Source organism: Setaria italica, chromosome VI (assembly GCF_000263155.2).
Source record: "Setaria italica strain Yugu1 chromosome VI, Setaria_italica_v2.0, whole genome shotgun sequence".
Taxonomy (NCBI): domain Eukaryota; kingdom Viridiplantae; phylum Streptophyta; class Magnoliopsida; order Poales; family Poaceae; genus Setaria; species Setaria italica.
The window spans coordinates 32,130,314-32,142,009 of NC_028455.1; the positions used below are offsets into that span (position 1 = coordinate 32,130,314).

At 43.4% G+C, this 11,696-nt stretch overlaps 1 protein-coding gene and 1 pseudogene across 2 annotated transcripts; both read right to left on the bottom strand.

The window, feature by feature from the left end:
* Positions 1-2,669: 2,669 nt before the first annotated feature.
* Positions 2,670-6,177, bottom strand: LOC101768604 (annotated as a pseudogene).
* Positions 6,178-7,508: 1,331 nt separating this feature from the next.
* LOC101762493 (wall-associated receptor kinase 3) lies at positions 7,509-11,305 on the bottom strand. Of its 2 annotated transcripts, XM_004973772.2 has the most exons (4): positions 10,338-11,305; positions 9,978-10,127; positions 9,234-9,767; positions 9,058-9,136 (listed from the first exon to the last, which is right to left on the bottom strand). In XM_004973772.2, exons 1-4 carry the CDS (start codon positions 11,248-11,250, stop codon positions 9,132-9,134), a joined length of 1,602 nt encoding a protein of 533 aa, XP_004973829.1. In that variant the 5' UTR covers positions 11,251-11,305; the 3' UTR covers positions 9,058-9,131. The 2 variants fall into 2 exon arrangements, with proteins under 2 accessions (XP_004973827.1, XP_004973829.1); XM_004973770.2 differs by having other exon boundaries at positions 7,509-9,767.
* Positions 11,306-11,696: the final 391 nt, after the last annotated feature.

Sequence of the window (11,696 nt, forward strand, 5' to 3'; positions counted from 1 at the left end):
CCGGCCGGTCCTTGCGACGAGACCCTTGGTCAGTTTGTCGCCCCAAACCAGGGCAACGTGGGATGGTAGTTAGGTAGTTAACCCCCTTAAGATTTGGTCCTTTGACTAAGCCAATATCAATTCCAACACACCCCTCCCCGCCGCCTGCTCTCGCCACTGTCCGCGGCCGCAGCCGCTTCGCCGCGCGATGGCGCTAGGCTGAGAAGGAGCGCGGTTTGAGATGGACCCATGGAGGTTCCCCCGCGCGGCCGCGCAGAGCTGCAGGCCAAGCCGCGGCGGCAACGCGGTGATTGTGTATACGTGTTCAGGCCCCTGGCCGGGAAGGCAGCAAGCGCCTGACTCCGTGTCCATGAAGTAGCTCTGCTCGCTGCCGGTTTTGGGCATGACGACAGGAAACTACTCATCAGTCATCACAATGGTCAATTAATGACCATGGAAGAAGGGGATTGTGCTGGTGTGTCCTGTGCAAATGAATGAGGATGGCCTTCCTTAGTGAACACAGGGCAGCAGTACCCTGACATGTATAATGTCTTCCCTCCATGTTAATTTTCATTTTCTCCATAGAAGTATTCGATTTGGGATGTTGGGTGATAAAGTAACGGATGCTGCTGATTGTGTTCAGGTCTGCAATCTGCTCGAAGTCCTGAGATAAAGATGGGAAGGTGGCTTTGGATATTCGTCCAAGCAAGGTGCTTTTCTTTTCTCCATTTTAGATGATGCTCGTGCATCATTTGATTTTCCAAACTGTACAAGTACAATGATGCCTGCACAAACATTGAAACATGCCTGTACAGAACAATTATTATGCTGCATTATCTCAAGAATACAAAGACAAAACCAGTACTCTGCTTTGAACAGAAAGCAGAATAGGGATAACATATCAGGTTCAGTTAACATATTCTGTTTCTCAAAAAAAAAAAAAGTTAACTGACTGTGCACAAGAATTATAGGCTTTACACATTACTAATGAACGGAAATATGCAGAACCAAAAGCCACACTATCGTATTTCATTAAAGATCTACATAATAATTTGGACGAGAATAAAGTAAGTGACGCTTCTTCATTGCCTTGCTGTGCGCAGAAACATCAGAAATGAGTATACGAAGTGTTGTTCAGGAATGTAAATAAGTCTTGTTCAGGAATGTAAATAAGTCACCGGGATAGGTTGCTGATAACAACATTTCCTCTTCCATTGTGATTGCCTGCTTGCTTCCTTGGAATCTCTATTAGTTGGCATGTAATGAGCTGTAGTTTGATCCCATCATTTCTCATTTGTGTTCCGTTACATGGAACCTGCCTCTTCTTAATTAGCAAGTTTCCAACGGTCATCTCGACTTTCCCTCATTGTAGGCCTGTCTTCTCCCTTCAGTTTTGTACACATGGCTGCTAGTGTTGCCAATTCATGGATTTTCTCCATCTTCCTCCATGACTTGAGGATCTATTATGGTAACCACTTTGCCTCCTGCGAGCAGCGAGACAAAATGTGAAACAAGGCTGTCATCGCCGACAAACATACGGCTTCTTTCAAGCAAGCAATTCTATGAGAAGAACACCAAAACTGAAGACATCGCTCTTTTCCGTTAGTTGGCCCGTGTAATAGTACATTGGATCCAAGTAACCCATCGTTCCTTGAACCGCTGTGGTCACTCCTGTTTGATCAATCTGGATATATCTAGAAGCTCCAAAGTTCATAGTCTATTTTTTTTTAACATAGATTCCAATGTCCACTACCACCTTGCAAAATTTTAAATTAAAATTCAACTTATGTAGGGGAAAACAAGAAAGATAACTTACATTATAAGGTAAATTGAACCAAATAGCAGAGTTTAGGAGGTTATTCGGACTTTCAGTATCCTTGAGGGGAGTAAATCCTGCTGAAATTTCCTGATCAAACTAGTACCACAGACCACCTCACTCTGTGGGCCGGTGACTTTTGCATGGACTGATCCTGATTTGTGGCGAGTTTTCCAGTCATGCATTATACACTACCTTTGTATACACGCACTAACTTTTTCTTTGGAATACGCACGCATTGAACAAGGATGCTAGCTGTAGGAAGTATACTCTGCATGGGATGGAAGCGCTGCAACAGCGGCCAAATGCGAGAGCACCACAAAGTAAGCATAGGTCGGTTACAGAAACTTTTGTTTTTTCTTCCTCGGCTGGTAAGCAGTATGTGGCGCCAGCCTTGATGGCGCTATTGTCCTATACTACGATCCGGCTGGGGGAGGACTTTTGACTTTGTCGCACAACAGTACCAGGACTCCAGGAGCCTGTTCTTGACTTCTTGTCCAACGAGACACACCACCCTGACCATCCCAAGTGTGGTTCTCCCTGTCCTGTTCATTTTTCCATCAAATAGCAGCACTATGGACTAGATGATAGCACGGTGATAGTGGCAAAATTCTTAGGATTTAGGCAAAATTCTTAGGATCCCAATATGATCCATAATTCTACTAGGATTCTAGATCAATAATCCCTTATTTTTCTTATATCACCTGCCAATCCTGTATTTCACAGAGCCAACACAATGCAGAAAACTTAGTAAATCTTAATTTTATATAATCATAATTCCAGGTGTAGGATCAAGTAAAATCTTGTTTTCCTTGCAAAAAAGGTAGATGAGAGTCAATGAGTTTCTTTCAGATAGATGATAACCATTTTGATGGGAAGGTAAAAACACATTTAATAGTTCAATTGCATTGTCTTAAGCATACAGAGATACATCCACTAGTCTAAGGTTTCAACTCATTTATCCTTCTTACAATCGAGTACAAAAGGGGAGAACATTTCACGTTCAATTGGTACACAATAACCATAGGAACTACTGGCTTTGTAGTGTTTATGCCTGGAATTATGCGAAATCACCAACACACTAAATCTGTATGGAAGCTTCATTATTTATGACTAAATGAATGCATATGCAGAAAGATTACATAACTAATTTCTAGGATGATGAAGGACAAGTAACCATGTATCCATGTGCTACCCACGCTTGGCAGTTAATTATCTGCTTGCCATGCATCATTGTCCAGGCCTGAACAAGAATATCCTAGTTATCTTTATGACAATATGATTTCCAGTTTCATGGTGTATTGTCTGCTTGCTTCCTTAGTGACCCGTTCAATTGACATTTAATGCGCTTAGTAGAATACTAGAAATGAGTACAAGTTGTTAAGACCAACAAAGTTCCTCTTCCATAGTGTATTGCCGGCTTGCTTCGTTATTAGCCCGGTAATGAGCCATAATCTCATCCTCATCAGTTCTCCTTGATGTTGTAATACTAATACATGCAACCTGCTTCTTCTTAACAAGCAAATTCTCGAGTGCCATCTCCACTTCCCTCATTGTAGGCCTGTCTTCTCCCTTCAATTTTGTACACATGGCTGCGAGTGTGGCTACTTCCTAGACTTCTTTATCATCCTCCTCCCTAAATACTTGAGGATCTACTATGTCAACTAATTTGTCTTCTGCGAGGAGCGAGACAAAATGTGAAACAAGACTTCCACCATCAACGGACTGGTAGTCATTTGGTTTCTTTCGAGTAAGTAGTTCTACAAGGACAACACCAAAACTAAAAACATCACTCTTGTCAGTTAGTCGGCCTGTGTAATAGTACATTGGATCCAAGTAACCAAACGTTCCCTGAACTGCTGTAACCACCCCTGTCTGGTCAATCGGAATATATCTAGAAGCTCCAAAATCTGATACCTTTGCAGTTAAAGCATCATTAAGAAGTATATTGGAGGATTTGACATCTCTGTGAAATATTGGCATTGAAGCGGAGGAATGTAGATAGGATAGTGCTTTGGAAACTTCCATTGCAATCCTCATTCGATCATTCCATGATAGTGATATCGGTCCTTCGACATGAAGATGATTATAAAGGCTTCCATTAGAAATAAACTCATAAACTAGCAACGGGACTTCTGTCTCAAGGCAACATCCCAAGAGCTTCACCACATTTCTATGGTTCACCTGAGAAAGTACCGCAACTTCATTTATGAATTCATTGATTTCTCTTTGAACTACTATCTTTGATTTCTTGATTGCCACAACTTGCAGATCTAGAATCCCTTTAAACACGACTCCATGTCCTCCACCACCAACTATACGAGCTCTATCAAAATTATCTGTGGCCTTCTCTAGATCCCTTAAGGTAATTATCATCCTATGACCAATGTCTGTGTCGCGTGATATTAACTGCTGTAATAGTAAACCATGATTTTCCTTGAAAAATTTATGTCTCATTTTCTTCACCTTCTGTAGTTTGATTTTACGAATTATGAAGGGGCCACCAAGTGCTAGAAGCAAAAGACCTGTACCGCCTACTCCTAACCCAATGCTTAAACCTGAAAAAAAAAGGTAATGAAAGGACAATTCGTGACTTCGGAGCAAACAGAAATATTGGAGAGGACTTAATTTGTGAATGATGACAACTAAGCTTGACCAACTTCAGATTGAATGTAATTTTGTGATGACACAAATCTTTAAAAAATGGTAATAACTGCACATACTGGGGTATTACCTACGAAGGATTTCTTGATTGTAATACATCCACCTTTTGTGGAAGGATCTCCGTAGGTTCCATCATGACACAGACAACGAAAACTTCCGGGAAAATTTTGGCAGATTCCAAAGCATGAGTGTGCTTCTGGACGCTCACACTCATCTATGTCTGCAAAAAGTACATGTAAAACAAACAAATCAAAAGTATGAACAATACACATTCTGTTGAAATGAAATCACGCCATTCACTATGCAATGGTACTACAGTGCTGGCGTTTGTTCAGGAAGCAAAAAATATATATAAATGAAATTAGACAGATTTAATTCCAAAGCTAAATCTATAGTGCATATATAGCATAGCTTTACTTGACCTGCTACTTACCAGTAAGCTGTAAAAAACAATTTGATTATATATGTTGCCTACCTCTGCATCCATTCGGAATGGAAGCATTGCCCGTATAACCAGTAGGGCACTGGCACATGAAACTTCCTGGTGTATTCTTGCAATCGCCATAGCAAACATAAATGTCTGGAGATTTGCATTCATTGATATCTAAACAAAGACAAGGATATCAGTTAGAGTTCTAAGAAAAGGAAATTAGTTAGAGTTATGAAGGTGTTTTCATGTTCGTGAAGAGAGATAAAAAAAAGTTATGTGACTATTACTGCACCTTGGCATCCATCTGGAACATAAGGATTGCCTTGATAACCATCAGAGCATTGACAACCATACCCACTATGGGAGGTTTGGCACCTGCTATGGTTACTGCGACACTCAGGAACGGACGTATTTGTTGGACACGTCGAGTTTTTAGCAATTATCCAGTCTAGCGTGGCCGGGAGGGCTTTAGGACTGTGGTCTGGACTAAAAACCATGTCGGGCGTGTAATCAAGACTACGGTCGACAATGTATATAGACTGGGTAAAGGGTAATCCGCCTTTAAGCCTGTTGATCTCAATGTTGTAGAAAGAGTAACTCAGAACGATGCTAGCCTGACAGCAGTTTATGCCGCTGTCGCCGGTGCAGTTACTTGCCACAGTACCAATAGTAAAGCCAGGATTGGGCTCCGACAACGGGCAGAAAGCAGTGCAAGAACTGACCAAGTTGTTGTCGTCTCCTCCCAGGATGGTGACCTGCGTGTTGCATCCGAGCACTAGGAGCCTGTTTATGGTCTCCGACAGGAAGTAGGGCCCGCTCCTTGGGAGGCCGCTCCCCCATGTCCCGTTCTTGGTGCGGCCGCCATCATTGAAGGGTAGAATCATGCCGGTGCTGTTGATCCGCACCGTGTTGTGCTGGACGGAGATCTCGAGCACTTGCACGGTGCCGTCGCCGAGGAACAGCTGGGGCGAGCCCTGCCCGCCCGCGCCGGACCTGCAGGTGAGATTGAAGCCGGCGTGGTAGCAGCCGGGCTCCACGCCGAACGGGTATGGGATGGTGATGTTGCCGCAGCTCCTGGTGCAGCTGCTGCCCGGGCCGGTGGCTGCCGCGGCGGCGAACGGCGGCAGCAGCAGCGTGGCAATTGCAGCAGCTAATGCTACAACTCCCACACTACTTCCTACCTTCTCCATGTGTGCGGCGTGGCGTGTATGCAAGGAGACACTGGCACACTTTTTGGGCTCCGGCACACTACTTTTATACCCAATGAGATTGGCACAATAGAGTCTTCTTTCACTGGCCAAGAGGTCTTCGGCTCTTCCCTAACATTAAGATGTAGGTCCCTGATGGTGAGTGGTGACTTTTCTTTTCTTGGAAATGGTCGCCAGGAGCTCTGCGGAACATGAGAAGATACACGGCGGTGACTTGACTTTATGCTGAATTTGTGTGGTGAGAAGTACTTTAGGTCAAATCATGTTTACTATTTGAAACACAGAGGGATGATATTTTTTGAAAATCAGAGGGATGATATTGACAGCTCCTTTGGGAAATCCTTCGATCGAGCACTCACGCGCTACACCGCCCGGAAATGTCCAACGCGCGTGCTGCTCTGCTCGGCTGCGGGCACAAACATCACCCCCGCAGGCGCACACGGCACGGCAGGCCTACGCGCTTGAATTTCTGGGCGGAAGAATTTTTGGATTGGCACCAACTTGAGAGTCTGTCGCATAGTCTAAGCAAGATTCGTCTGAATTTTCTGCGTGGAGGAATACGTACTCACAAAACTATTAGCTGGCTAGCTACTGGCCAACCATCAGATGACCCTGAATTTTATTTTGTGCAATGAATTTCCCAGTTCTTTTTTTTTTCTTGAGAATAAGTAGGAGAGCTGCGTATCTTTGTATTAAGAAGAAGGAATTTCCCAGTTCATTTTCACTAGATTTTTTTTAGCAACAGTCGGATACACTTAGCATCTCTCTAAGGCAGATTATATTGTTTTGTAAGGGAAGCAATGCCTGGCAGAGGTTCCATCCAGATGAATATGGCTGATCGACGACAACATCACCCCCCATCGCAAGGGCCTTCTGATGTTGACGTTGAGCATGAGACTACAGCCTAGTCAAGAATTAGGTAATGCTTCTTATTATTTTAGTTGGACCTGTACATTGCATCAAACTTTTAGCTGCATTTTGCTGACTAAAAATTGTAAATTATTTTAAATGCAGCAAATTTGGGGACCTCAAAGAGAGCCAGATGGAACCATCAAATGAAGTTGTTCCTAATCAATCTTTTAAAAGAACATGATGTGCCAGGTTTAAATTCAAAATGGAGCTCATGAATTCAAGCTAAAGATACATCCCATTCTGAATGGATCTCTCCATCACTTCAACAGTTCCATCACAATATGGGTGGGTTGTATGAATGGTTGCAGGTGAAGTTGAAGCCTTGGTGGGAGCAGATGAGCTTGATGCTGAAGAGGTAAATTAATTCCCTGTTTCTGATCCAATGTGATGCTGATGCTATGCTAAATTATCACGATCAGGTGTAGTTCAAGATTCAGGCCAGTCAAATGCATCGTATCAAGAGAATGGCACACCTGCTCCTGCAACAAATGACAGTTCAAGATTGCCAAACGGTGGTAATTCCGATGGCCAATTTCCTAATGAGTTGATTCCATCCTGCGTCGCTATGATGGTCATGATAAAGGTAAGCCATCCAAGATCTGCGTGTTGTTCAGACTTCAGACTTGGCATTTCCAGCACTCCCACTATGACTTATGGTCTAACGCCGCAGTCCGTAACATTCGCCAGAACTGCACGGAGAAGCAGTGTCACCCTGCTGAAGTCGCGCACATCCTCGATTCATCGCTGTCGGGCTTGCAGCCGTGCAGCTCCCAGAACATCCCGATCTTCAGGGAGATCGAGATGTGTATGGGGATGATCAAGAACCAGATGCTGGCGTTGATACCCACTGCAAGTGGCTAGCTCCACGCCTGCTGCGGGCATCCTAGGAAGCGAAAACCCGGACAACTGTATGTGGCGTGTATTATTTATTTATTTTCCTTTCTTTTCTTTTTTTGGCTGTGGTACAAGGTGTATGTTATTTGTACATTTATACATTAAAGTGCTGAAAAATATGTGCGCACTCTCGCAAGCGCATGTGGTTACCCCAAGTTTGCTGCCTTGTTGATCGTCATGGGTTTTTTTGTAGGTAATTATTCAAAAATTACCAGCGTGACAAACTGATAACTACTGGGGTCGAATCCTTCAGTCCGTACATAGCTTTAGACGCGGTTATTATCATGCCATGATTCGGTCCTAGTGCTGAAGGTATTTTAAGGTCCAAAACCACAAACTTACCAGCGACCTGATGGGGATGGTGATTTGACTCGGACTTATGTTACTTCATCTCCCACGAATGATTTTCCATTTCTCTACCTCGGTTGTCAACAACTCATGTCCAATCCGCTTTTTTTGTGGGGGAAAGGAACATATATGGAATCGACTTGACCAAAACAAACACGGCTATGGAACCATTGACTGATTCACATACAAAAACAGCACTTCCTTTCCCCCACAAAAAAAGGAGGAAAGAAGAACACATGTTTCTTTTTTCAGGTAAAAAGAATGGATATATGTTCTTTCACTAAACAGTTCACGAGGATATAGCAAAAACATCACCGGGCATACCTTGCTGACAGCAAGATTTCCTCCTCCATGCTGTACTGTCTACTTGCTTCATTGGCAACCCCCCGAGCTGGCAAGTAACGAGTTGCGATTTCGTCCCCATCACATCTCTCTGATGAAAACAGGGTATTTCGTGGAGAAGGCTTCTTCTTAAGTCGCAAGTTTTCAAGTGCCATCTCCACTTCTCGCATTGTGGGCCGGCCTTCCCCATCCAGTTTAGTGCACCTTGCTGCTAGTGCCGCTACTTCTTGGACTTCACCATCTCCCTCTTCCATGACCTGTGGATCTACTATGTCAATCAAATCACCTTCTGTGAGTAGTGAGACAAAATGTGAAACAAGACTGTCACCGCTGTCGGAGTTGTATAAGGACGGTTTCTTTCTAGTGAGCAATTCGACAAGAAGAACACCAAAGCTGAAAACATCACTCTTGTCTGTCAGCCGACCGGTATAATAGTACATGGGATCTAAATAACCAAATGTTCCCTGAACAGCTGTAGTCACTCCTGTCTCATTGATTGGAACATACCTTGAAGCTCCAAAATCCGACACTTTAGCTGTTAAACTATCATCAAGAAGTATGTTAGAAGACTTAATGTCTCTGTGGAATATTGGCATTGTACTAGCTGAATGTAGATAGGCTAGCGCTCTAGCAATTTCACCTGCAATCCTTAGTCGATCATCCCATGGTAGTGATATTGGACCTTCAACATGAAGATGGTGAGAAAGTGTTCCATTTGAAATGAACTCGTATACTAATAATGGAACTTCTGTCTCAAGGCAGCACCCCAGGAGCTTCACCACATTTCTATGATTGATTTGAGAAAGAATTGCAACTTCATTTATGAACTGGTCGATTTCTCGTTGTACCACTATCTTTGATTTCTTGATGGCCACTACATGAAGGTCTAATATTCCTTTGTACACAACACCATGTCCTCCACCACCAACCTCACGAGATTTGTCAAAACTGTTTGTGGCTTTCTCCAGATCTGCTAAGGTAATAATCATCCTTTCACCAATATCTGCATTCCGTGATATTAACTGCTGCAGTAGCAAACCATGATTTTGATTGAAAAATCTTTCTTTTGCTTTTTGAGCCTTCCGTAGCTTGATCTTACGTAGTATAAAGGGGCCAACGAAAGCAAGAGCCAATAAAATTGAGCCACAACTGATTAGCAGGCTTATGGTTAAACCTGAAAAAAATTGAAAAATAGTGTTACATATCAGTATATCACACCCATCACTCTTACTTTACAGCACGAAGAGGATTAAATACTGTTGAAGAATGCATTATGTAACAATTTCTCATTTATAAGTAGCACTTGAAAAAATTAGTCCAATTGAAATTCCCATATATGAAGTTAGTGTATACAAACTCAGGTAATCCATGATGTGGTTGTCACCTTGAGAGGAATTCTTGATCTTGATGCATCCCCCTTCTGTGAAGGGATTCCCATAGGTTCCATGAGGGCACTGACAATGAAACGTTCCAGGCATATTTATGCAGGTTCCATAGCATGAGTGGAGCTCCCAACGTGCACACTCATCGATATCTAAACAAACAAACATACAAGATCATGAATTAAACTACTAGATTGGTAAACCTGTTTTGTCTCAGAAAAGAATTAGTAAACTATTAACACCTACAGAAGACTTAGATATAACTAAGCAAGTATTAAACTGCCATCACATCAATCTGATATCATTTAAACTTTGTACTGCAAGTGTAAGGAAATGAATCTAGATTGCTTTAACATGCATACCTTTGCACCCGTCTTGTATGTATGGGTTTCCTTGGTAGCCAGCAGAACAGCGACAACGGTAGCCATTGTAAACATAGCTTGTATAGTTTTGACAATAGCTGTTTCTGCTGCGGCATGCAGATGCGGTAGGTGAATCTTTGCATGTTGAGTTGCTGATCACCCAGTCCAGAAGGGCTGGGAGAGTATCAAGAGTTTCAAAAATCAGGCGTGTAGTGTTGTAGGATCCCTCCTCAGCTATGTACACTGAAGACTCTGCATCAAACTCAGAAATATTATTGGGGGGTTGGACTTGGACCTGGATGCTGTACGAACTGTAGCCTTTTGGTATGGATGCACTGCAACAGCCAATTCCGGAGCACTCATTGCGCAATGGGTACTGAAAAGATTGGTTTTTCCCAGGGGCTGGTGGACAGTAAGTGGCGCAGGCATTGACAGTGCTGTTGTCCTCTCCAAGGAGGAGGACTTGGACATTGTTGCATGACAGCACCAGGAACCTGTTCTTGTCTGGTGAGACGAAGAATGGACCACCCTTTCTGAGGCCACTCCATGTGTGATACCTCCCTGACTTGTTCATCTTGCCATCAATGGAAGCGCTAGGACTTGATGGCACGATGCTGCTGCTGTTGATGCGCACTGTGCCACTGGGAATCGAAATCTCGAGCACTTCCACCGTGGAATCACCAAGGAACAACTTGGGCGGGTTATGTGAGTGATCGCAACTGAGGTTGAAGCCAACATGGTAGCAGCCAGGCTCAATTCCAAAAGGGTAGGAGATGCTGATATTGCCACAGCTGGTGCTGCAGTTAGCTGTCGCTTGTGCCGCTGCAGCTGCACGCAATAGCTGCAACAACACTGCTGCAACTACAGCGACCTTGAATACAACTCTCACTCTCCTATTTGATAACTTCTTCATACATCCAACTACTGAGAGATCTTAACAAAGTAATTGTTATGAACTGGTGATCATGGATTTCTTCTAACCTCCATTCTTCCAGCTATCAAATGGTATTTATTTCTTTGCCCAGCATACACTACCCACCGCAGGGAAGTTACATGGAATTGGGGAAGCATCCACATGGCTACACGGCATTTGGTGTTCTGTCCTCTGCCAACCAACCACCCCCCCGGAGTGGAAGACGGGCTATGTCTCATCTTCTACCACCTAACCCCCTGATTAGAACAGCACAATATTTTTCCAACGGATAGGACAGAACTTTTGTATTTAAAAGGTGAGGGCAAATTATAATAACACAGCAGACAGATATTCAAATGGGTAGCATTTGCAGGACTTCCAAGGCGTGATGTGTGCAGTTGTGCACTATAGATTTATTATTCAGCTTATGCTCTACTTTTCAGCAC